The sequence below is a fragment of the Tamandua tetradactyla genome, chromosome 12 (genome assembly GCF_023851605.1).
Source record: "Tamandua tetradactyla isolate mTamTet1 chromosome 12, mTamTet1.pri, whole genome shotgun sequence".
In the NCBI taxonomy this organism is placed as follows: domain Eukaryota; kingdom Metazoa; phylum Chordata; class Mammalia; order Pilosa; family Myrmecophagidae; genus Tamandua; species Tamandua tetradactyla.
In genome coordinates this window covers 55,014,718-55,041,908 of record NC_135338.1, presented here as the reverse complement: position 1 = coordinate 55,041,908, position 27,191 = coordinate 55,014,718, and the positions used below count along the sequence as shown (strand labels likewise).

Here is a 27,191-nt window from a genome sequence, read left to right as displayed (position 1 = left end):
CTGTACTTTCTTCAACCATTTTTTCTTTTAGATTTTTTTCTGTCATCTCTTATTTTTTTTCTCTTTTAACCGTATTAACTTCCCTTGCAGCTAATCTTCATTTCTGTACTCTTCTCCAGACCTCTCTCTCTCTCGTATCTTTTCCTATCTGCCCTTAGAGCCCACTTTAGTATTTCTTATAGAGCTGATCTCTTGTTCATAAACTCTCCCACTGTCAATTTGTCTGAAAATATTTTAAATTCTCCCTCATGTTTGAATGCTAGTTTTGCCAGATGTAGAATTCTTGGTTGGCAGTTTTTCTCTTTCATATCTTAAATATATCATCCAACTGCCTTCTCACCGTCATGGTTTCTGCTTGAGAGATCCACACGTAGTCTTACAGAGCTTTCCTTGTATGTGATGGATCACTTTTCACTTGCTGCTTTCAGAATTCTCTTTTTGACTTTGAGATTTGGCAATCTGATTAGTAAGTGTCTTGGCATAGGTTTATTTGAATCTGTTCTGTTTGGGGTATGCTGCACTTCTTGAACCTATAGTGTTATGTCTTTCATAAGAGTTGGGAAATTTTCATTAATTGTTTTCTCCATTATTCTTTCTCCCCCTTTTCCTCTCTCTTTTCCTTCTGACATATCCACAACACATATATTTGTATGCTTCATGTTGTCATTCAATTCTCTGAGAACCTGCCTAGATTTTTCCATTTCTTTTCCCCCTATCTGTTGTGTGTAGAATTTTAGATGTCTTGTCTTCTAGTTCACTAGTCCTTTCTTCTGCCTCTGCAGATCTGCTGTTGTATGTCTCCGTTTTGTTTTTCATCTCCTATTGTGCCTTTCATTCCCATAAATTCTGCCATTTAGTTTTTCAAGCTCTCACGCTGTTCTGTATGGACACCCTGTGTCATCTTTTTATCTTTCATGTCTTTTTCCATATTTTCCTTCAACTCATTGAATTGATTTAGAATGTCTGTTTTAACATCATTATTAGTTGCTTCAGTTCCTGCATCTCAGTTGAGGTATTGGTTTGTTCCTTTGGTTGGGCTGTATCATCATTCTTTTCTTGAATGAGTTATGGTTTTTTGCTGGTGTCAGAGCATCTGATTTTCTTGCTTGGTTTATTTAGATTTTATCTCTTTTGCCTAGGGTTTTCTGGTTGATTGAATTTGTTCTCTGTCTGTCTTTCTCAAGGCCAGTTCAGATTTGTTTTGTCCCCCAGTTTCCCTCCAAAACCAGACACCTCCTGCCTCAGGGATGGGAGTAGGCCCTGGGTACCACAGCAGTGTCTCTGTTTGTGGGTAAAACAAGTCTGCTGTCTCCCATGGTGCTTTGTTTTTTACCGTGCTGCAAGACCTAGGTTTGTTTTATGACACTGCTTCAACAGTTGGTTTGTCCATGTTGCTCAATCAATACATGAGCGGGTTCCCATCCAGGGGGTCTAGACCTGCTGTAGTCGTCCTGAAATAATTTTCTGTGTAGTTGCTGAAAAAGCCCTTCATTACTCTTGTATTTTCTGTTCTGCCCAGAATATGGTGCTGGTCGATAACAGACTGCACCTCACCAGGTCAGGCTGCAGAGTTCCTGTTCTCTCACTTTACTGGCCAAAATCTGGCTCAGTTTGGATCTGTGTCCCCTACTTTATTTGTGGCAGAGTACACCCTCAGCTGTGCCAGTCTTTCGCTTCCCCCAGGCAGCGAATTGGGTCTCTTGCTGCTGTTACTCACCAGAGTGGGAAGAGGACTTTCAGACCCAGCGCTGGAAATACAGCATCTGTCCATGTTTTTTCAGCCTCACTGTGTCTAACTGACCTGGGCCTTGAAATGCTCTCCTCTGTTCCCCACATCTCCAAAAGGTAAGGGTCTGTCCCACTGGTGAGAGAGAATATGTATTCTGTGCCCCTTTTGGAAGGGGTCCCTGCTGCTGTTTCTCTGCCCTTCCTGTGCTGTGAGACCATGTGAGGGACAGGATAGAGGAACGGCTGGTCTGGGACAGAAGTTTCTTACTTGATATTCTTATACTTCTTCAATTCAGGATTTGTAGGGTCCCTTTCCAGTTCATATCCTACTCCACATTTCTGAACAATTCAGAATTGTTTTTTTAATGCTGGATCTCCAGGGAGAGATTTTAGTAGCTTTTTACATCACCATGTTGATGACAACACACCCTCACCTTTATCTTGATTAATGCTAGCATGGTGTGTCATTTTCCGCACTGTTACTTTTGACCTATTTGCGTCTTTAAAAAACTGCGTCTAGTTTTTTTACAGGCAGCCTTTTTTTTGGGTCTTACTATTTAATCTGACAGTTTCTGCCTTTTAAATTGGGGGTGTTTAGTTCATGTACAGTTAAGGTGGTTTAGTAAAATCTTTTGTCTAGCTATTTGTTTTCTGTTTGTCTTATCTGTTCTATTTGTCTCATGTTTCTCTTTTTCTGCCTTTAAAATTTTTTTATGATACACTTTATGTCATTTTTTTTTGTCTTATTAGCAGTAACTCTGTTGGGTTGTGTAAGTGGTTACTTTGGGAATCACAGTATTCATCTTTATCATATTATACCTTCAAGTGATATATACTACTTTACGTGTTAAATAGCTTCTGCTATGTTTCCAAGTTCACAAAAATTTTTTTCAGTTATTTGTAATCTGTTATTAGTCCCTTTCAGTGTATTTTTCATCTCAGAATTGTAGTTTTAAACTCTTGAAGTTGAATTTGTCTTTTTTATATCATATCTCTAACATTGGTCCTTCTTGTAATTTATTGAACATATGGAATACTGTCACAACTGTTTTACTGTCTTTATCTGCCAATTCTGTCACTCCTTGGTCAGTTTCGATCTTTTACTTTGTTATTCTCATTATGGGTCATTTTCCTGCTGCTTTCCAGTATTGGATGCCATAAATTATGAATTTTGCCATGTTGGGTACTGTATATTTTTTTATTCCTATAAATATTCCTGAGCTCTGTTCTGATTCTGTGATGTTGCTTGGAAACAGTTTAATCCTTTTGGATCTTGTTTTTAAGCTTCGCTAGGCAGGGCCTGAGGAGTGTTTAGTCTAGCACTAATTTTACTCCACCACCAGGGGAAATCCCTTAGTATTCAGTTTGATTCCAATTATGGTGTTTGTCAGTCTGTGGGGAACAGTTGCTATTCCTGGCCCTCCATGAGCTCTGGTTTTGTTTTGTTCTCTTAATCATCTTTGGTCGTTCTTTCCCTGGCCTCAAGTGGTTTTCTCTCTCTTACACACGCACATAAATACAACTATAGTATATACATTTTTGTAAGTGCACAGTTTGATGAATTTTGACGTTAAGGTATAGAACATTTCCATCACTCCACAAAGTTCTCTCCTGTGTGCCCTTTTCCTAGTCAGTTACCCTCTTCCCAACCCAACACAACCACTGTTCACATTACTGTCACATCAGATTATTTTTCCCTGGGGTCACTTTTTTTTAAAAGCATTGTTTAATCTTGATTTATTTAAAACAAATGGTGTGTTATTCGTACCCCTCCTTTCTTTTTTTTTGCATGGGCAGGCACTGGGAAATGAACCTGAGTCTCCAGCACCCTCCTTTCATTTTTAGAGAAATGGTTGCATACCATAAACACTTGTCTCCGCTTTGCATTTTCAAAGCTTTTAAGTATATCCTGACGATCACTCCATAGAACCGTATTTCTCATTTCTTTTTTAGAGCGGTATAGTACTCCATTTTGAGGATGAATCATAATTTGTTTATATTTGTTTACAAATTATAGTTTGTTTGTATATATATATGTGTCCTATATTGATGGGTATTTGTGTTGTTCCCATCTGTTGTAGTTGCCAAAAAACTTTACAACAGATAGCCTTGTGCCTGTCTGTTTTTGCCATATCCTGTAAATTTGGATATGTTGTGTTTTCACTACAGTTCAAAATAGTATATACTTTCATTCTGAATTCTTTGACTTGTGGGTTATTTAGAAGTGCTTTTTAAATTTCATATATGTGGGGATCTTCTAGTTATGTTTTTGTCAATTGAATTTTAAATTGCACCATAATCAGAAAACATGTTCAGTATATGATCAATTCATGCAAACATTCTGCGTGTGCTGTTTGGAAACAATTTATAGTCTATAATAATTTTGGCCAGAGTTCTATAAATGTCCATTTCATCCTTTTTGTTAATTATAGTGTTGGAATCTTTTATATTCTTAACTATTTTTCTCTGCTTATTCCATCAGTTATTGAGAAGTAGAAAATGTTCCACCATGATTATATATTTGGAACCCATGTTATTGATATATTTAAACCTAAAATTGTTTTACCTTTCTAGTAAATTAAACCTCCTGTTATCCTGAGGAGAGCTTTTTTCTCTAATAATGCCCCCCCCCTTTTTTTAAACTTTTTTTATTGTATAACATATATACAAAGCAAAGAAATAAAAAAGCAGTTGTTTTCAAAGCAGTCTTCAACAAGTAGTTAGATCTCAGAGTTTTGTCATGGGCTACCATATGATCCTCTCATATTTTTCCTTCTAGCTGCTCCAGAATATAGGAGGCTAGAGGGTTAAATGTTTTTTTTATCTTCACAATTGGCTTTTTTTCCTATTTTTTTTTTTTTTGGTGAAAAGTAACATACATACAGAAAAGCTATAAATTTCAAAGCACAACATTACAGTTAGTTGTAGAACATATTTCAGAGTTTAACATGGGTTACAATTCCACAATTTTAGGTTTTTACTTCTAGTTGCTGTAGAATACTGGAGACTAAAAGAGATATCAGTTCAATGATTCAGCATTCATATTCATTTGTTAAATGCTATGTTCTCTGTATAACTCCACCATCATCTTTGATCTTTCTGTCCCTCTCTTTAGGGGTGTTTGGGCTATGGCAGTTCTAAATTTTTCATATTGAAAGGGTCTGTCACTAATATGGGGTAGGGAGATGGAACTATCTGATGTTCTGGTGAGGCTGGGCCCTCTAGGTTTCAGAATTTATCTGGACTAGGACCCATGTGGAGGCTGTAGGTTTCTGGGAAGTGACTCCGGTGCATGGAACCCTTGTGGAATGGTATGTATTTCCCTAGGTGTTCTTTAGGATTGTCTGGAAAGGTCCTGGCTGGGGGTTGGCTAGTTTTGATAGGTAGCAAGGTCTACCTGAAGCTTGTGTAAGAGCAACCTCCAGAGTAGCCCCTCTACTCTATTTGAACTTTCTTTGCCACTGATACTTTTCTAATAAAATGCCTTTTTAAAGTCTTTATGTTATATTAATATAGTCTGACCAGCTTTTAGTTAGAATTTGAATGGATTATATGTTTCCATCTGTTCACTATGAGCCCTTTAATTGTCCTTTTATTTTAAATGTGCAAATAGCATATGGGTTGTATTTTTTAAATCCAGTTTTATTATCTTCCATAAATGGAACATGCAGACAATGTACATTAAATGTTATTTTTAACATTTTTGGGTTTATATCTACAATCTTATTTTGTGTCTTTGTTAACCCCCTCAACTTGTGATGTATTGCTATTGTGTACTTTAGTTCTTACTTTCTTTACCCATAAGTAATTGTTGTTGTTGTTTTATACAGTGTGTGCTTTTTACCTTATAGTCAGTGCTTTCTTTGCTCTTTATTTCAACTCGGTCTAAGATTTTCTACTGAAATCACTTTCCTTCAGCCTAAAGTATATCTTTTAGAATTTCCTTTGATAAGCATGTACTGGTGTTATTAAACTTTTTTAGCTTTGTGGAAATACCTTTATTCTATATTCTTAAAAAATATCTTCATTAAGCATAATTTTCTTGGTTGCCAATTATTTTCTCTCAAGACTGAAGATATTCTGTATCCTGTGTCTATTAGTGATGTTGAATCCTTTGTAGATAAACTGTCTTCTCTATCTACTTTTAAGATTTTCTCTTTGGTATTTCATATTTTCTCTATCAGATGGCTAAGTGTGGATTTACTTTTCTATACCCAGCTTAGGATTCTCTGGGCTTCTTGTGTTTATAATTGGTGTCTTTCATAAGTTCTGGAAGATCCTTAACCATTATCTCTTCAGATATTGTCTCTGCCACATTCTTTCTTCCCTTTCCTTCTTGAATTCTGATTAGATTTATGCTAAGCCTTCTCACTATTTCTATATCTCTTAGCCTCATTTGCAAATTTCCTGTCTTCGTGCTGTATTCTGGATAGTTTCTTCTTAATATTGAAGTTCACTAGTTTTCTCCAGCTGTTATGAATCTACTAGTAAAGCCCCCCCTTTTGTAAAGTCTGTCTGGTTATTCTTTATTGTTTTCTGTTCTTGCAAATGTTTTCAAATTTCTGTTTGGTTTTGGGGTAGTAAACATGTTTTTTTTGTCTAATGAATCTGGTTATTCCATTATCTGAAGTCTTTGTTGGTCTCTTTTGCTCTTTTCTCTTTTAGTTCTTGTTTATAGTACCTTGTTTGCTTATATGATTATTTGTTTTTACTGAGAATTGCTCATTTTCTTTTGACAATTACTTGTGAGAATTCTTTGAGGCCTACGTTAAAGATTTCTTCTTCCAGAGAGCATGTATCTGCCTTTTGCCTCAGGCATTCTCACTTTGGAACTACTTTAAATTCTTAGCTTCAGGTGTTTTCTTTAGGTTTGTTTTGACCACCCAGATAATGTGAATTTGGACTTCATTGAAAGGCCTGTTAGAAAAACTTCCAAATAGCAAAAGTAGTGCTGTTTTAAAATTTTCTGAAAAATTAAGAAAATACTCTTTACTTCCTCCTCTCTTAACAAAAAAACACTTATTTTCCTCCTGACTTTTCATGTTTTGTCAATATCACAAACAGTTTTACGAAGAAAAACGTTTATTGTGCGGATTTCCAATAACCTCAAAAACAAACAAAAAACTTCATCCCTTTACAATTTCATTGCATGGACATTTGTCTTTAGCTCTCTGGCAAGCTCCTTCAACTGCTAATTTGCAGGATATATATGGCTTGGCTAGAATTTCTCTCAGACTCCTACTTAAAATTTTCCTCTGGTAAGGCTGTAATGCCATGGGATAACTTGTGTAGGGTAGAGGAACTTTGGGTTGATTGAAATGTCATTTGGCTATTTCAGGATCCCTTATTCTGTGCAGAAGAAAAAAACTCAGACAAAAGTATTTGCTTCTGTAGGTTCACACTGGTTTTTGTTTGTTTTATTTCTAAGGAAGTGGGAAGACTCTTGCCTTTGCCATTCCGATGATTCATGCCGTGCTGGAGTGGCAGAAAAGAAAGCCTGCCTCAGCTCCAAGTAACACCAGAGCAGCGCCTGAAGAGACCATAATTGAGGCTGGAATTGAAAGTGGATCACCAAGCAAGGTTGAAACTGAGTCTGGAGCATTGCCTGATGATACTGGAATCGAGAGTGAAGCATTGCACAGTGAGGCTAGTGCTAAAGCTAGAACACCCCTCAGCAAGGCCAGAGCCATGACTGAAGCTACTGTCTCAGACCAGGTGCTCCTCTTCTGTGATGATGATGCTGGTGAAGGACCTTCTTCACTGATCATGCAGAAACCAGTTCCCAAACAGGATGAAGATGAAGAAAAGTTCAATGAAGAGGAAAAGCTAAATGAAGAGCACACTGAAAAGTTAAAACAAAAGTTGGGTGACAAAATTACCACCTCTAAAGAATATCTGAAGAGTCCTCTCCTTGGACTGGTTCTGACTCCCACTCGAGAGCTGGCTGTCCAGGTTAAACAACACATTGATGCTGTGGCCAGATTTACAGGTGAGGTTTGGTTCCATTTAATAAGTATTTTCTCAGAGCATCCTAGATGCTAGAGTAGCAAAGATGAATGAGATGTGGCTCCTGCTCTTTAGGGCATCCTTTCTCATCTGCCAGAAAAGCCCTACAGAAAAGTGAGTAACTATTTTCTCAGTTCTCTCAAGAAAGATACATAGCTGATACCATTCCAGGTACATAAGAAATTGATTTATTGTATAGAATGAATGCATAGGGCAGGAATTAGCAAACTACCTATTTTTGTAAGTAAAGTGTTATTGGAACACAACCATGCTGGTGGGTTTTTTTGTTTGTTTGTTTTTGGGTTTTTTTGCATGGGTAGGAATGGGGAATCGAACCCGGGTGTCTGGCATGGCAGGTGAAAACTGTGTTTGCTGAGCCGCGTGGCCTGCCCCACACTGATTTTTTACATAATTGTCTGCGGTTGCTTATGCACTACAAAGGTAGAGTTGAATAGAGTCATTAGTTGTCAAGGTAGAGTTGAATAGAGTCATTAGTTGTGACAACCAATCTGTCCTGCAAAGCCAAAAATATTATCTGACCCTTTAAGAAAATGTTTTCCAAACCCTGCCTTAAGGCATTAGAACTTAATTCTCTCAGGGAATCCCTTTTGGGAAGGGCTGCACAGTGGGAGTTTTATTTTTATAATAAAAAACAGTATTTATTAAGCTCTTACTGCATGTGAAGTACATGTTTATTCACACATGAGAGACCACAGAACACTGGGCAATATAGGAAATTCAGATGAATTCTAATGGGGAATGGGAAGGGCTTTTTAGGAGAGCTGTGCCAAACAGTTGCAGATAACATCATTCCCAGCATTGTGAGGCACCACTATAGGTCTTTGTAGGTAAGCATGTCTTGGTTTGAATTCAGCCCTCTGTTGCCGTTGAGGGGAGGGAGTGGAAAGAAATGAGGTGGGGGTGGGAGGTATAAGCAGAACCCCAGATCATAGAAGACTTGTTCCTTATAGGAGTAGGCACCAACAGTCAGGCTAGGTCAGTTCTTTTAGCATCCCTCTGGAGAGAAGAGTTGTGCTAGAACTGCTGCAGCCAAACTGAGTAACAGTGTCCCTTATGTTTTGTGTGTCATAGGAATTAAAACTGCTATTTTGGTTGGTGGAATGTCCACGCAGAAACAGCAGAGGATGCTGAATCGCCGGCCTGAGATTGTGATAGCCACTCCAGGCCGGCTGTGGGAGCTAGTAAAAGGAAAGCACCCTCATCTGAGCAATTTGCGGCAGCTCAGGTAAGACAGTACCCCTCCTTTCCCCCTTAACCTCATATTCTGAGGTATGTGCAGTGATAGTGTGTGCAGTGCTTTCTTCCTGTCACAGAGTCCCATGGTGTGGTGCCAGCCAGACCCAACCGTTAAAAAGCAAAGAATGCACAAGGGAAGTTAACTGAGACCCTGGGGTGGGGAATATGTAGGAGTAGGGTGTGCTGTAGCTGTTGATTGCTCCTTTTACCTTTTACAAACCAATGTTATGTGGGTCTGTCTGGATCTGTAGGTGCCTTGTGGTGGATGAGGCTGACCGGATGGTTGAGAAAGGCCACTTTGCTGAACTCTCACAGCTACTAGAGATGCTTAGTGATGCCCAGTACAACCCAAAGAGACAGACACTCGTTTTTTCGGCCACACTGACCTTGGTACATCAAGCTCCTGCTCGATTACTTCATAAGAAGCACACCAAGAAAATTGACAAAACTACCAAACTTGACCTCCTCATGCAGAAGATTGGCATGAGAGACAAGCCCAAGGTCATTGATCTGACAAGGAATGAGGCCACAGTAGAGACACTGACAGAGACCAAGATCCATTGTGAGGCTGATGAGAAAGACTTCTACCTGTACTACTTCCTGATGCAGTATCCAGGCCGCACCTTAGTGTTTGCCAATAGCATCTCCTGCATCAAACGCCTCTCTGGACTCCTCAAAGTCCTGGACATCATGCCGCTGACGCTACATGCCTGTATGCACCAGAAACAGAGGCTCAGAAACCTGGAGCAGTTTGCTCGTCTGGAAGAGTAAGTCAGGCCTGTCCCCAAAAGCCTGTCCTTTAGCCACTGAGGCAAGGGGGCCATGATGGTAAGGAGACAGTAGGAGATAATCTTTTGTTATGGGAACCTTACCAGTAGAGTGTAGCCCTTTTTTGCCCAGCGTTAGACAGGCTTACCCACATTCAGTGCATTTGAACCCAATAGAAACTTCCATAGACATAATGGTTTTAGTAATATCTACTGTTATTAAATACTTCAGAACAATAAGTCTTGTGCTGGCACTTTAGATTTGTTATCATATTCAGACACTTGCTACATCCGTGAGAAGAAGCAGACTAGGTTCATGGTTAAGAGCACAGACTCTAGAAGCAGACTGTGAGAACAAGTCCTGGCTCCACCACTTTCCTGCTGGTCAGATTACTCAACCTCTCTTTGCTTCGGTTTTCTCATCTATAAAATTGGGATAATAATAGAAACTACCTTGTGGGACAGTTATGAAGATTAAATGATTGAATTCATGAATATAAAGCAATTTAGAGTATCTGGTATATAGTAGGTGCTTCATAAATATTAACTTTAACATTATTAGTCCAGCTATTACTGCTTATCATTATTACCATTATCATTATGGTCATTTTTTAAGAAAGTGAGGTCTAGAAAATCTATTCGGCTTGCCTGCTGTTTCTCAGCCTGGAGGTGGCAGATCTGGGCTTTAGACAAGTTTGTCAGACCCAGAGCCCCAGTTCTGTACCACCATGCTGTCTTTGTCCATGTGCTTTTGGACCAGACGTACTCAGAGAGCAGGATATATATATTGTCAAGATGATGGCCATTGAAGTTGATGTGGACTATGAATTAGCTTTTTTTAAAAAATATTTTATTGAGATATCTTCGCACACATATAGTCCATCCAAAGTATACAGTCAGTGGCTCACAGTATCATCACATGGTTGTGTGTTCATCATGGTCATATTTAGAATGTTTGTATTGCTCCAGAAAAAGAAATTAAAAAACAAAAGAAAAAAAAAAACCCGTACAATCCCATAACCTTACCTCTCCCTCTCACTGACTACCAGTATTGTAATCTACCTGGTTTTTTTTTAAACCCATTATCCATCCCCTATTACTTATTTTTGAACTCATTTTTTTACTCATGTGTCCATAGCCTGGATAAACGTAGCATCAGACACAAGGTTTTCACAATCGCATGGTCACATTGTAAAAGCTGTATGGTTATATAATTGTCAAGACTCAAGACTACTGGAATACAACTCAACAAGGTTTCAGGACCTTCTCTCTAGCCACTCCAATACACCACCAACTAAAAAGGGATATTTATATAATGCATAAGAATAACCTCTAGGATAACTTCTCGTCTTTGAAATCTCTCAGCCATTGAAACTTTATTTTCTCTCGTTTCTCTCTTCCCCCTTTTGGTCAAGAAGGCTTCCTCATTCCCATGATGCCAGGACCCAGCTCATCCCTGGGAGTCATGTCCCATGTTGCCAGGGAGATTTAAACCCCTGGGATTTCCTGTCCCACGTAGGGGAGAGGGCAGTGAGTTCACCTGCCATGTTGGCTTAGAGAGAGAGGCCACCTCTGAGCCACAAAAGAAGTTCTTGAGGGGTGGGGGTCTCTTGGGCATAGTTATAAGAAGGCTTAGCTTCTCCTTTACAGAAATAAATTTCATAGGAGTGAGTCCCAAGATCGAGGGTTCAGCCTTTTAAATTGGTTGTCCCTATGGCTTGGGAGAATATTAGGAATTCCACAGAAAAGTTTAACATTTCCTTCTTTTCTAATACTTTTTCATTCTCTGCTCAGATTGCTCTGGGATATATTGAGGCATCACACTAACCTGTCCAGACCAACAAGATCTCAGTCCCTATTCAAGATTCCATGTAATTGTGTTCAAATAAACTGACCATACAAGTTAAATTAGATAATGTGTGACCCAAAATATAAAATTTTCATGAAATAAACATCTCTTCATTTGGTCTTGCACTAAAGTTGAAGTTTTAAAATATAGGTCATATCATCCTTTACCCTATATTCTCATTTACCTTAGTTCTACCCAGATCAGTTTCATTCATATCTGTATTAAAAGTCTGATCACTTTTTCAACTTTTTAAATAGTTGCTGTATCGGGTAATGCTGGCTTTCATAGTTTCAGAACTCTGAGTCTCAGGTGTCACACAAATACCTGAAGTTCCAGGAAACAGCCAGGTCAATATCTCAGTGTCTCAGAACTTAGAAAAAAACAAACTCTAGAATAGATGTGACTGCTGTAAGAGCTTACAATCTAGGGTCCTTTACAAAAGGCCCCAACTTCATAACCCATGCTCTCAACTTAAATTATCCGGGTTTGAATATTTTAGTTAGTTCGTATGAGTGAGGCATATTTGTCTTTTTGTTTCTGACATTTCATTCAACATACGGTCCTCAAGGTTCATTCACTTAGTTGCATGCTTCACAACTTCATTCCTTCTTGCCACTGCTCAGTAGTTTGTTGGATGTATACACCACAGTTCCCTTTCCATTCCTCAGTCAGTGTACCCTTAGTTCACTTCCGACTGTTGCAAATCCTGAGCACTGCTGCCATTAACAGCAGTGTGTAAATGTCCATTTGTGTCTCCGCTCTCAGATCCTCCAAGTGTATATCTTGCAGTGGGGTTGCAGGATCATATGGCAACCCACCTCTAGCTTCCTGTGGAGCCACCACACTGCCTCCAGAGGGGCTAACACTGCTTACCAGCTAACAGTGAAACAGTACATTTCTTTCTCCTCATTTTCTCCAGCACTTGTGTCTCTCTTGTTTATTTTTAAACAGTTTAATTCAAACATTATACAATCCAACCTAAGTAAAAAACCAGTGGTCCCAGTATAATCGCATAGCCGTGCCTTTGCAACCACATCTCCTTTTCTTCTGCAAAGAATCCCATACCACACCCCCATATCCCTTGCTTATTGACATTTGGTTTTGGCATATTGCCTTTGTTACATTCACTGGAAACATATTACATTGCTACTGTTAACTGTAGACCCTAGCTTGTACTGATTGTTTTGTTTTTTCCTGTATACCATCCCACTTTTAACACCATGCATTGTTGACATTAATTTGTTCTCCCTCATGCAAAATATTCTTATGTTTGTACATTTAATTACCATCGTTCACTCTAGGCATCGCTAAGTTATACCATCTCAGTATGGTATAGAGAGGATATCTCAGAGAAAGATATCCTCTATCTTTCCTTCTGATGTCATACCTGCCCCCAGCCCTTCTCCCTCAACCATACTCACACTCAGCTTCATTCAGTGTAGGTCTATTATTGTGCTGTCCATTTCTGAATCTTTACAGTCAGTCCTGTAGCACATTATATACTCCTTCAGCACCAAATGCCCAATCTCTACTCTGTTTCCATCTCCTGATAACCTGTGTTTTTAACTTTGTCAGAATTCACTCACTAATGTTAGTTCATATTAGTGATACTATATAGTATTTGTTCTTTTGTTTCTGGCTAATTTCACTCAGCATAATGTCCCCAAGGTTCATCCATGTTGTTATGTTTCATGACTTTATTCTGTCTCACATCTTTGTAGTAGTCCATCATATGTATATACCACAGCTTGTTTAGCCACTCATCTGTTGATGGACATTTGGGCTGTTTCCATCTCTTGGCAATTGTGAATAACGCCGCTATAAACATTGGTGTACAGATATCCGTTTGTGTCCTTGTCTTCAGTTCCTCTGAATATATACCTAGTAATGGGATTGCTGGGTCATTTGGCAGTCTATACTTAAGCTTCCTGAGGAACCACCAAACTGCCTTCCAGAACAGTTACACCATTGTACTTTCCCACCAACAGTGAATAAGTGTGCCCATTTTGCTACATCCTCTCCAGCACTTGTCATTTTCTGTTTTTTTAATACCCATTTTAGTAGGTGTGAGATGATATCTCATTGTGGTTTTGATTTGCATTTCCCAAATAGCCTATGAAGTTGAGCATCTTTTTATATGCCTTTAACCATTTGTTTTCCTTCCTTGGAAAAGTGTCTGTTCATGTATTTTGTCCATTTTTTTAATTGGGTTGACTTTTTGTTGTTGAGTTGTAGAATCTCTATATATTCTGGATATTAAACACTTATCTGATATGTGGTTTCTACATATTATCTCATTGCATAAGCTGCCTTAAAAATTTTCTACTTTCCTGATGAGGTTATTTGATGCACAAAAGTGTTTAATTTTGAGGAGATCCCATTTATCTATTTTTTTTTTTCACTGCTCATATTTTGGGTGTAAGGTCTAAGAAACCACTTTCTACCACAAGATTTATAACCTATTTTCTTACATTTTCTTCTGAACATTATGTGGTGTTAGCTCTAATGTTTAGGTCTTTGATAAGAATTAGCTTTTGCCTGAAGTGTTTCTTCAGTTTACAGAGTGATTAGGTTTTAGAAAAAACATCTGGTTTTGAATATACATTTCACTTGTTGCTAGGTAATATGGTTTACCAGGTAAACCATATTACCAGGACTATCTTAGAGCAGGGGTTGGCAAACTGTGGTTTATGGGCCATATCTGGCACATTGTCTTTTTTTAAAAGTGTAGTTTTAAAAGGTATAGTGCCCTTTTATATATTGTGTATAGCTGCTTCTGCACCAAAATGGCAGAATTGAGTAATTGCAACAGAAACTGGTCTGCAAAGTCTAAATATTTACTGTCTGTCTCTTTGCAGAAAAACTTTGCTGATTCATGACTTGGAGTAGTGGTTTAATATTTTCCAAACTTTAGTTTACATCATATTGGCCAGTTTTACCTCAGATATGAGAGAGTGGGAACTCTGAAATCTGTCCTCCAACTGCATTAAAAAACATCACCCAACATGTATTTATTGAAGGCTTGCTATGAAGCACTTACCATTCCAGGTGTGGTGATAAAATAGTGAATAATACAGAATCCTTACTCTCATGGAGTTTACATTTTGGGGGAAGATGATAAATTAACAAGTAAATATGTAGTATGTCAATGGTGCTAGGTGCTAGTTGAGAGGAGATGGAGAAAGGAGACTGGGGGTCCATATCCCCCAGGCTTTTCTTACAGGGAGAGAAGGCTTTTCTTACAGGGAGAGATTTGAACGGCAGATTTGAAGCAAGTGAGGCAATGAGTCATGTGTGCATATAAGTGAATAATGTTTAAGCCTAAGGAGTAGCAAGTGCAAAGGCTCAGAGGTGAGCGCATGCTTGGTGGTTTTGAGGAATAGCTAGGAAGTCTATGTCGCTGGAGGGGAGTAAGACCAAGGATGAAAGAAAATGAGGTCACTGACCCAGAATATGTTTGGCCTCATTTAATTCACTTGAGGTGGTCTTTTTTTATTGCCGAGTATGGCTTGTTGGTTGGGGTCAGTCAGACTTAGATTTGTATCCCTGTTATCACAATTTATTAGCCATGTATGTATGTATGTATCTTAGAAAAATTAATCTCCCTGAGCCTTAGTTTCTTTATCTGTAAAAGGGAGTTTGTAAGGATAATTTTAAAAAAGAGAGAGAGATTTCATAAGGTGTTTGTAAGATTGTAAAGTGCTGACAGAGCTCAGCCCGTGGTATGAGTTTGAATAGTGCTAGCTGTTACTTGTAATTATTAATGAGCTTTCTCTCTCTACCACAGCTGTGTTCTACTGGCAACAGATGTAGCAGCCCGAGGCCTGGATATTCCTAAAGTCCAGCATGTCATCCATTACCAGGTAGGGGCATCTGGGAACTAGTAGGCACCTCCCAACACTGAATGGGGACATTTTAAAGTAATGAAAGTGGTAGCGTAAGAAAAGGGAGAGGAAATTGTTGGTCCCAAGACCTTGTACCCCAGAGAATACCACATGTATGTCATGCCCAGTTGCTGTATCTTTTGGAACACTAAGATGTGTAAATGATGAGATGAGATGTATTCTCAGAAATCCTCTAGGCATCATCTGAGGCTCAAATGCCCTCTCTGACTTGCGCAGGTTACTTATAAGGAAGATGACCATAGTCATAATTTAAGGCAGAAGATATTAGAAAGTTATAAAAGTAATGGGAGAGAGGGGTAATTTCTAGCTTGGGAAGTTGGAAAGTGCTTTTGAGAAAGTGCTTGGTATTTAAGGATAGGAGGATTTGGACATAGAGGTAGTAAAGAACATGGTGGGCCAGGATGTGGAGGTGGGAAGTGGTCAGATGCAGTTAGTTGGCTTAGCATGAGAAAAGAGGGATTTGTTGGAAGAGGAGTACTTGCTGAGGCTGCAGAAATAAGTTGGAACAGGTCATTGAAAGCCCAGTATGTCAAGTTGAAGAATTAAGGCTTTATCCCAGAGGTGAAAAATGACAAATAGATCTCATTTATAGCACCATTATGAAGAGTTTATAGTGGGTGCTTAGAGCACTATATTGAAAAAGATACCCAGATGTTATATCTAGGCTTAATGGAAAAGACTGTTGTGCTTGATTAGTGGTATATGCCGTGGTGGTTGGGGAAGGGAGGAGTTGTCAGCACTCATGTCACATTATCTCTCATCCTTTGTATTAGAGGCAGTTGGCAGTTTCTGTTGAGCTCCTGGCTCCACCACTTTTACAGATGACTAGGGGAGGTTGCTTAACCTCTCTAAACTTCAGTTTCCTGAAATTTCAGTTTCCTGGTCTTTAAAGCTTGGATAATGAGTAAAGCTTCTATTTTATATTGTTCTTTTGAGGGGTAAATGAAATAATACATATATGCAGAGTGCTTAGAATTGGCTTGGCATATTGTGATTTTTCAATAAATGTTGGTTATGATTACCATCCTCATCCATCTAGATTTAATAAAGAATAAAGGGAGTTTCTGTTACTCTGTTACTGTCAGAACTTTGACTCAAGAAGATGGCACTGGCAGCTTTGGGCTGTAGTATGGGGAGTGGAGAGGATAGGAGGCCAAGTAAGAAGAGATTGCAGTTGTTCACATCAGGGACAGCCTGAACCAGGGCAGGGGACATAAGAGGGCGGAGTCTGCACAGTGAACAGACTAAACCTGGGGTTACTTTGAATGTGGGATTAAAGGAAAAGGGCTGCATGGGTCCATGATGCTAGAGAGGGTTTTTACCTATCTGGCTAGGAGGAGGAGGAGGTTCAGTATTAGGATGCTAGCTTTCAGTGAGAGAGCAATGTTGGTGATTGCCATGGATTGACCAACTACTTCCTCATTTGGCAGGTGCCTCGCACCTCAGAGATTTATGTTCACCGAAGTGGTCGAACTGCTCGTGCCACCAATGAAGGCCTCAGTCTGATGCTGATTGGGCCTGAAGATGTGATCAACTTTAAAAAAATTTACAAAACCCTCAAGAAAGATGAGGACGTCCCACTATTTCCTGTGCAAACGAAGTACATGGACGCAGTCAAGGTAAAAAGAAAAATTAAAACCCCACTGCAATTGAGGGAGTGTGCTGCTCCCTCACAGGGTGTCTCACTGTGAGACTAGCATTGTGACCCCTTGAAATTAAGTAATGGTTCTGCCAACAGCTGAACAGGGATATTTGTTAACAAGAATTGTGAGGGTGAGAATTGGAGAAGGCTCATTCACCATCATACTTCAGCCCCTGCCCATCTAGGCTTTGGGGTGGTGACCGAGGGAAGAAATGGTTTTGTATGTTGTGAGTGCCTATATTTGCCTTAGAACAAGGATCAAAATTAATCTTCTGAAATACAAAGAGTTAGTTATTGAGCCTTGCCCAGATCAAGAGTGAGGCACTTTAGGTCTTTGTCACCCTATAGATGCTTTGAACAGCTAACAAGAACTAGCAGAAACATCTTTCTAAAAGCTCTGGAAAACAGGTGAAGGACTACAGTGACAGAGCAAATAGCAAAACAAGAAAAAATTCACTTAAAAGTAATAAGGTCTTGTGGCACTCGGCTGGCCTTTCCCCATCCTCACTGGCTTGGCGTAGTGCTGACCCACACCTCAGTGCGGGTCCATGATCCCAGTTCTGGAGAGAGCAGAGTAACCCTTATGCACATACTGGTGACATGCATGTCTGGCCCAGACCGTCTGTTGGTGGCCTGAGGGACTCACTGTCCCAGAATTTGCCCTATGTATAGAAAGTGTCTCAGAGAGCATTCTTAGAGAATGCTGTGGGAGAGCAATCAAATTGTGCTGCATGGGGCAAGGGATTCTTGGCTGTAGGTGTTCTAGTTTGCTAGCTGCTGGAATGTGATATACCAGAAACAGAACGGTTATTTAAAACTGTTCTTTAAAAGGGGAAATTATTAAGTTGCAAGTTTTCAAATTTAAGCTTGTGATAATGTCCAAATTAAAGCAAGACTACAGAAATGTCCAATATAAGGCATCCAGGGAAAGATACCTGAGTTCAAGAAGGCCATTGACGTTCAGGGTTTCTCTCTCAACTGGAAAGACACATGGCAAGCATGGCAATGTCTGCTAGCTTTCTCTCAGGCTCCTTGTTTCATGAAGCTCCCCACAGCGGCATTTTTCTTCTTCATCTCCAAAGGTCTGTGGCTGCATGGGCTTTCATGGGTCTCGTGGCTCTCTGACGACTCTGTCACTCTCTCCAAAATGCTTCCTCTTTTAAAGGATTCCAATAAACTAATCAAGACCCACCTGGAATGGATAGAGTCCCATATCCCTCTAATCAAAGCTTAATACCCACAATTGGGCAAATCACACCCCTGGAGATAATCTAATCAGGTTTCCAACCCAAAGTGCTGAATAGGGATTAAAAGAAACGGCTGTTTCACAAGATGGCTCAGTATTAAAATATGGCTTTTCTGTGGCACACAGTCCTTTCAGATCAGCACTATAGGCATTCAGTACAATGTCTAAGACCATGAGAAAACTGTTTCCTAGTAGAAAGGGGACATTTGGAACTGTATAAATGGGAATTCCCAGGGCCACAGATGCATGTCCAAGACAAGAAAAAATCAGGGATACCCCTGTGCCTTGGCTTGTTGCTATCGTCTCAGCTCATTGTATAGATAAGCTCTGAAGGAGACTACTCTTAAGGTTAGTCTGCAAGGACTGGACTGGGAAAGGTGTATAGTTTTTTGTTTTTAGTTTTTTTTTTTGTTAGCTCCTGGCATTCAAGGTAAGCTCTGTCATGTCACTAGCTGGATATAAGCTTAAGGAGCAGACACCTCAGAAACCAGCAAGGCCACACTAAAATATCAGAATGTTCAGGTTTCAACAAAAGGTTACAAAATATACAAAGAAACGGAGTGATGACCAAGGTAAAGGAGAAATAGCATAAGAAATCATCGATGTGGAGGATCAGCCCTGGGACATTCCAGATAGCTTTAACATATGATTCTAACTAAATACGTTCAAAGAGCTAAGGGAAAAGCACAAAGAACTAAAGGAAATCAGGGAAATGGTAGGTGACTATCAGTAGAGACGGAAATTATGAAAAGGAAACAAATATTGCTGAAGACCACAGTAACAAACTTAAAATTTCCTAGAGGATTCAACAGCTGATTGGAATTGGCAGAAGAAAGAGTCTGAATTTGACAATAAGTGAAATCATCCAGTCTGAGGCACAGAAAGAGAAAAGAAGAAAAGTGAACCGAGTCTGAGGAACCTGTGGGATACCAGCAAGCATACCAACATACATATTGTGGTAGTCTCAGAAGGAGAAGAAAGAGAAAAGGGCAGAGAGAATATTCAGAGAAATAATGGCTGAGAACTCCACAAATTTAATAAAAGACACAAATATACACATTCAGGATTGTCAGCGAACTCCAAACAGGATAAACCCAAATAGACAAACACACGCCATGTTAAATGTCAGATGCCGGAGATAAAGAGAGTATTCTGAATTGCGAGAGAGAAATAACATGATACGTATAAGGGAGCCTCAGTAAGAGTACGTGCCACAGTGGGCAGTTGGCCCTGCAGTTGAATCTGTTGCCATGGCCATCCTTTTTCCATGCCACGGTGCTGGCACCAATGGGGGTTGGTGCAGAGATGGGCACTTGGTGCCTTGATGTTCTCTGCCGGCAGCTCTGTCCTAACAAGATTAGCCTACCCGTTGAATTAATTGAGCATTCACTGCTGTGCCAGTTTGAAGCTATTTTGTACCCCAGAAAAGCCATGTCCTTTAATCCTCATTCAGTTTTGATGGGTGGGACCTTTTCTGATTGTTTCCATGGAGATGTGACCCACCTAATTGTGGGTGGTAACTTTTGATTAGATAGTTTCCATAAAGAGATAGATGTGTCTCTACCCATTCAAGGTAGTTGCTTACTGGAGCCTTTAAAAGGGAACCGTTTTGGAAAAAGCTTTAGAGCCACCGAAACGACAGAGCAAACAGAACAGACAGAGCCCTGTGAAAGCCACTGTAGATTCCTGGAGAGAAAGTTAGCAGATCTTGCCATGTACCTTTCCAGCTGAGAGAGAGAAACTCTGAATGTCAGCAGCCTTCTTGAACCAAGGTATCTTTCCCTAGATGCCTTAGTTTGGATATTTCTATAGCCTTGCTTTAATTTGGATATTTTTACAGTCTTTGAACTGTTAACTTGTAACTTAGTAAATTCCCCCCTTTTAAAAGCTGTTCTGTTTCTGGTATATTGCATTCTAGCAGCTTGCAAACTAGAACTACAAAACACTGTGCCAGATGTTTTCAAGACATATTGCAATCCACCTTTTCCTGCCCACAGGAGCTTACAATCTAGTTGGGGAGGCAAAACATAAACAGACAAAAAAAAAAGAGCTATAGTCCAAGTTAGATGATGTATCTGAAAGCATGTAGGAAACCACTCTTTAAGTGTAAGAGATTGACTATGATCATTATATTATTGTTCAGAGAGGGGCCCACACATATCAGAAGTTTAATAACAGTGTAAGACATGTGCCATGAGGAGCCAGTGAACAGTGATGGGGAGAAAAGTTTACGTGCCAGTTTCTTATTTGAAACCATGGAGGCAAGAAGGCAAAAGGAAGACATTTAAAGTACTGATAGCAAAAAAATTACCCACCATGAATTCTGTATCCAGCAAAACTGTCTTTCAAAATGAGGGGAGGATTAAGACATTCTCAAATAAACAAAAACTGGGGGACTTCATCACCATTAGACCAGCCCTGCAAGAAAGAAAGTTGTCTGCAGGTTAAAAGGAAAAGATGATAGCTGACTTTGAAACCACATGAGGAGATAAAGATCTCTGGTAAAGACAATGACATGAGTAAATATAAATATAGGAACTATTGTTTGTTTGTTTCTTTTTGATTTGTAACTCCACTTTTTACTTCTTACAGGATCCAAAAGTCAAGTGCATAAATTACTATGATATATAAATGGTTTTGGACTCATGTATATGATTTGTGACAAGAACTACATAAAGGTGGGGAGACAGGGTGTAAGAGCATAATTTATGCATGCTGTTGAAGTTAAATCAGTATCAAAGCAAATAAGCTAGTTACAGATTTAGGATGTTAAATTTGAGCCCTGTGGTAATCAAAAGAAAATATCAGAGAATGTGTAACTCATCAAGACAGAAAGAATAAATGTAGGTTTACCGGCGATAGGGGCAAGGGCAATAGAAAGTTAATGCAAAATGAGGTAGCATTTCTGTTTGGGATGAAGGGGAACGTCTAGCAGTGGAGGTAGTGAAGGTACTGCAACATTGTGAATATGATTGATTCCACTGTTATGTTTTGGAGGGGTTGGAATGGGAAGATTTATGTTGTATGTGTGTTTCCACAGTTTAAAAAAAGAGAGAGAGAAACTGTTCTAATTTGCTAGCTTTCTCTCCTGGCTTCTTGTTACATGAAGCTCTCCGGGAGGCATTTTCCTTCTTAATCTCCAGAGGTCACTGGCTGGTGGACTCTGCTTTGTGGTGCTGCAGCATTCTCTGCTCTCTCTGAACCTCCCATTCTCCAAAACATTTCCTCTTTTATAGGACTCCAGTAAACCAATCAAGACCCACCCAAATGGGTGGAGACATGTCATCACTTAATCTAGCTTAACAACCACTTTGACTAAATCACATCATCCAGGAAGATGATCTGATTATAGTTTCAAACATACAGTATTGAATGGAGATTATTCTACCTTTATGAAATGAGATTTTGATTAAAACATGGCTTTTCTAGGGGGCGTACATCCTTTCAAACCAGCACAGAAACTAAAGAAATAATGACGAATTTAGTTATGAAGTGTATGACACTGGGTGGAATCTAAGAATGAAGGTTCAAGGAGTATGATATGTGCAACTAGTGTCCTGGAAATTTAAGATTATTTAAAAATAAAAAATTAAATTAAAAAAAGAAGAAAAAATTGGAAGAAGAGAGAAAAAGTATAAAGAAGATGGAAGAAGATAACTAAAAGTATAAAGGATTTTCTCCTTAAACAGTTTCTTCACTGGCTGCCCCTGAAGTCTGCACTGAATAGTGCAGTGAGCATGGCGGCCTGGACATCCTGCTGAAGGGTTGTAGGAGCATGACATAAACTTCTTGCTGAAGCAAACACTAAATGTTTGTCAAGTCCCTGAAGCAGATGCTAATAAATTCTACCTTTAGGGTTTTAGTTACATTCAGCAGACTTTCACTGGGTAAGTGTACTTTAGGTACATGTATTAGGTACCTAAGTGCAAAGGTTCTCTTCCCCCGAGGATCACGGGCTTCTGAGGCAGGCTGGGTCTGTGCTTAAGTTCAGGTTCAGTTGCAGCACCATTGGACTCGTGGATATCTGGTTATGTTAGAAGGACATGAGGTTTCATCTGCGTCTCCTACAGGCAGAGTTGTGGAGGGGTAAAGAGGAGATGGAATTCCAGAAGTTGGGGGAGCAAAAGCGTGGATTCTGGGACTTTTGGGCTTCTCTGGCTTGAAAGGAATATTAGCTTTATGGGGGAAATGTTGGAGGTGAAGATGGAAAAGCAGAGAGAGAATTTCCACTAGTAAGGAGGATTGGGTGTACCCCCTGTGTCTTCCCAGGGGTTCTTTCCCCCATTCCACAAGATCTTTCCCAGTCCCTGTGTGTGCGCTGTTACTGCGATCTGACCCCAAAACTTATGAGAGAGAGAGTTGAAATGTTTTTTTTGCAAAGGACAGCATGGAAGAAAGAAAAGGCATTTCTGTGCAGTTGTTTTCCCTATGACTGAGAACACTCAGGGTACTTGGAGTATTTCAGTATCAGCTCAGCTGTGGAAGCCATCTGTGGTAGATATATTTACAACAGGAGAAAATCTGAGGACATTAGGTTAAATCATGCAGAGTGCCCTTATTCATTTATTCAACATATATTTATTAAGTACCAACCATATGCTACCTACTCTTAGATGCTGAGGTACCAGAGTGAAACAAAGTGCCTATCTTTTGGCAGTGGCAGAATTCTAGAGATGTAAAGGACCAGAACTTATCCAGCCAACCCCATCAACTTTGTAGAGCAACAAAGTGAGGCCTGGATAGGTTATAGTAGTTTGTCACTCAGTTAGCTGGTAGAAGTCAGAGTAAGAGTAGAGGTATCAAAGCATGGAATAAATCAGTCCTGGTTCATCCTGGTTCCACCATTTTCTAGTTGTGTACCCTTAAGAGAGTTAGTTTTATTCATTTATTCATTGAACAGTATTTGTTTAGTTCCCATTATATGTCAGTTACCATACTAGGCACTGGGCTTTCCTGGAGACTCAGTTACCCTTCATGGGCCCTAGGTCTACAGTTCTTACTATACAACTGATTTTTTTTTTTTCTCTTTCTCAGGAAGCACACTGACTTAGCTCTTGCACTGGACGAAGTGACTCTATTTCCTGTGTGGACTTTGCTCATAAAATGATTTATACAAATCAGGCAGGATTTGTATTATTCCTTTGAAAAAGCTGTCTGAGTTTATGCCTAACTGCTATTTAATTTTGATTCAGAATAACTAAGAAGGCCTTGGCCAGTGCATATCCTCCCTACACCTCAAGACTGGACTTTAATATACACACCTTTGTGCTTCAGGAGAAGTGGTAAAAGGGCCAGAACACCTTTTCCCTTTCTCTGCTTCTCCTATAAAGAGGGGTTGGGCAAGGGAGATATTTTTCTGTGCCTCTGTTTCTCTGCCAAAAACAATTACTTAGACATTGAGATATCACTGATGTAAATTTAGGATAGGCTTATTCTTGAAATGATATTTCATTCCTTGTTATAAAAGAATAATAGTGCCTAGTTTGAGAAAAGAAGTCAGCTCTGATTTTTCCAAGAGATTATGTAAACTCTGGAGATTGTTATGAACAAAACCAAGTATAGGCACCTCAAATGAAACACAATTATGAATTAGGAAACAGACTGAATGGAGTAATGGAGAACAACCTACTCAGTGGAATTATAAGGGAAGGTGACCCAGAGAAAGTGACATTTAAATTGAGACCTAAGCTTGAGAAGGAACTGACTCTGAGAAGGGGGTGGAGGAGTGGGGCACACGTCAGATGGGCAGAGGAGCCAGTAAGTGAGAGCATAAGCAAAGAGAAGGACACAAAATAAGGATGAAGAGGTTAATCAGGGCCTGGTCGTGCAAGTGGATGGCACTATTCCAGGTATGATGAGAGAATCCAGTGGTGGTGATTTTATGCAAGGGAATAAATGACTGCTTCTCCAGAAAGTGAGGTACCATTAGCTAAAGGCCTGCCATTTGCCATGTCTTTCTAAACATTGAGACATTCAGTCTCCAGAATAACCTTGTATATGTTTGTGTTATCCATACTTTTCAGCTGAGTAAAACTAAGGTACAGAGAGGCCACTTGCCTAAGACCACACAACTAGGAAAATGGGCAGGGCACGTGATGAGAACTAATGCTTTAAGCAAGTTTGCTTTAACATGTTTCGCTGAACAGACTCCTGGCTTATTGCCACAGACCTTCCAGGATTCATAAATACTTGGACATATCTGGTGTCTGGGAAAAAAGAATTCACTTTTGACACCTGTAGATTAACAGTAAGATAGAAGATGGGTTTCCAAGAGGTGGGTGGGGTGTCTTCAGGCTTAGTGTTGGAAAAGTGGCTCTTGTGATGTATGCTCACGTGTAATGACTGCCTAGTAATGATTCCTGTCTGTGCTTTTATCAGAAACTAAAACAAATGTATTTCTATGGGAACTGAGCTGCATGTCACTGACCATTGTTCCCAAGAGCTTTTAAAAACAAGGCTAAAGGGAGACTTTGCTTCCCAGAAAAGTCTGCGCACTCTGTCAGATGAACACTTTCTGTTACTTTCCCCAGGAGCGAATCCATTTAGCTCGACAGATTGAGAAAGCTGAGTATCGGAACTTCCAGGCTTGTCTGCACAATTCTTGGATTGAGCAAGCAGCAGCTGCTCTTGAGATTGAACTGGAGGAAGACATGTATAAGGGTAAGATATTGGGCTGAATAGGACCTGAGGAAAGGTACCATCAGCTTTTTTTTTTCATTCACCTTTTGCTTTGTTGGAATGTACTACTGTGGATCCCTAAATCAGCAAGACACCTTCTTTGTTGACAGGCCCCAGTCCCAGATGAGTACACAGATTCTGTTCCCATTGTCTCATCTTTCTAGAGCCCTCAGCTGCTGCCCTCACAGCCCTCTTATGTGGAGAGCCAGTAGAGTACAATGATGAAGAACTAGGCCTTGGGACAGGCCCCCCCCGCCCCCCATGTTTTTATGCTGGCACATCATTCTCTTATCTTACTGTAGCCAGGTCAAGTTGCTTAATCTCTATTGTACCCCTGTGTCCTCATCTATTAAATGAGGTCATAAACTAACTCAGGAGTTGTGAAGATTGCTTGAGTTAACACATATAAAGTGTCTGCAAACAGAAAGTATTTGACACATTTTAAATTATTATTTATCATCGTTGCTACCACACCTGCCTTCAAGCTGACAAAGTATTTCCGTTTCATTATCTCATTTGATTTTCTCCAGTCTCATTATATAATCAGAGCATGAATGATTATCCTTTTATATATGGGAACTAGAGGTTAACAGAAGAGAAATGATTTGTGCAGGAAAATAGCTCCACCAGCATTTCCTGAGCCCCTGCTCTGTACCTGGGCCATATGCTAATGATTCAGGGATGAATATATATGGCCCTTACTCTAGGAAAGCTCATGAGTCTAAGTAGTAATAGAAAAACAGAGTACGGGATGTCCACAGTGTGTCCAGTGTTCTTTCTACCCCACCAAGTGAGCAGCTCAGCTGAGTGTTGGTTTCTCAGTACCAGAGGGCATACTTACTGCTATCTGCTCAACATGGTTGCAAGAATCCAAATCAGTGGGGTGGATGATAGTGAGCTGGCTGTCCTGTTAGCTCACCCTTGGGCTGAAGATAATTTGAGTTCTTGGCTTCACTTTCCAAAGACAAGCTGAGGTGGAACCCTTTGGCTATGCAGCACTTTTGCATGTACAGTCGTAGCAGGAAAGCTGGACTGCATTGTAAATGATGAGCCACCAACTCCCAGGCAGCAAGTAGGTGGGTAGGTAGTTGACTTGGGTTCCTATCTCTTTTTTTTTTTCACATGGGCAGGCATCAGAAATCAAACCCGGGTCTCCAGCATGGCAGGTTAGAACTCTGCCTACTGAGCCACCATGGCCCACCCCCATCTCATTTTGACAGCTAGTTCTATGGATCGACAGGTGACCTCTCTAAGCCTCAGTTTCCTCATCTGTAAAATGAAGATAATTCTTCTGATAGTTTTTGTGAGGAGTAAAAGACAGTCTAGGCCTGACTGTATCCTTCCCTAAACTGAGGTTAGCTGTTTACAGTTCCTATCAAGCTAAAAACCAACACTAGCTTCTGCAGAGGATTTTTGAGCCCTGCCTCCTTAAAAGTTCCAAATAATTTTTAATTATGAGTATTATCCATCCAGGGAAACAAGGTATTTTTAAAAACCATAGTAAATTTTTTGTTGTATTGTTCAAGGAGGAAAAGCTGACCAGCAAGAAGAGCGTCGGAGACAAAAGCAGATGAAGGTCTTGAAGAAGGAGCTGCGCCATTTACTTTCCCAACCATTGTTTAAAGATGACCTGAAAACCAAATATCCAACTCAGTCTGGCAAGCTACCTGTGGTAATGTCTGTCCAAAGAAATGGTGAGTCTGCTTTGAGCTGCATCTCCAAACAGAAGAAGCAGCAGCAGCCAAGAGAGCAGCAGCAGCAGCAGCAAAAACAGGAACAGCCACAGCCACAGCCAAGTACAAGTGCAGATTAACTGCCCCATGTGAAGGTGTGTTGGTAACAGCACAATGGGGTCTGCTGTGTTCTTTGCTTGTATGTAAAAAACTTTGTTCCCATTTGTTCATTTCATTCCTTTACCAACCCCTGTTATAAAAATTACCTTTCCACCCCAACTTCTCCCACTTCACCTCACCCCTGCCCCATAGTGGAAAAGACCTCATGGAGGTTTGTATTGTTTTGAAATAAGAATTCCACTCAGAAGCTTATTTCTGTGTTCCAGTGTTAACATTCTTCTTTTGTGTTCAGCTTGACTTCATTAAAAACAATGGTTGGA

The 27,191-nt window shown here is 39.9% G+C and overlaps 1 protein-coding gene across 1 annotated transcript in view; it reads left to right on the top strand.

The window, feature by feature from the left end:
- The window catches only part of DDX24 (DEAD-box helicase 24), a 46,595-nt gene extending 19,404 nt beyond the window's left edge, over positions 1-27,191 (top strand). Inside the window, exons 3-9 of the mRNA XM_077123431.1 lie at positions 7,157-7,717; positions 8,827-8,980; positions 9,243-9,758; positions 15,395-15,470; positions 16,943-17,131; positions 24,931-25,060; positions 26,605-27,191. Coding sequence (XP_076979546.1) covers positions 7,157-7,717; positions 8,827-8,980; positions 9,243-9,758; positions 15,395-15,470; positions 16,943-17,131; positions 24,931-25,060; positions 26,605-26,891 — 1,913 coding nt within the window. The 3' untranslated portion in view covers positions 26,892-27,191. The remainder of the gene's footprint in view (positions 1-7,156; positions 7,718-8,826; positions 8,981-9,242; positions 9,759-15,394; positions 15,471-16,942; positions 17,132-24,930; positions 25,061-26,604) is intronic.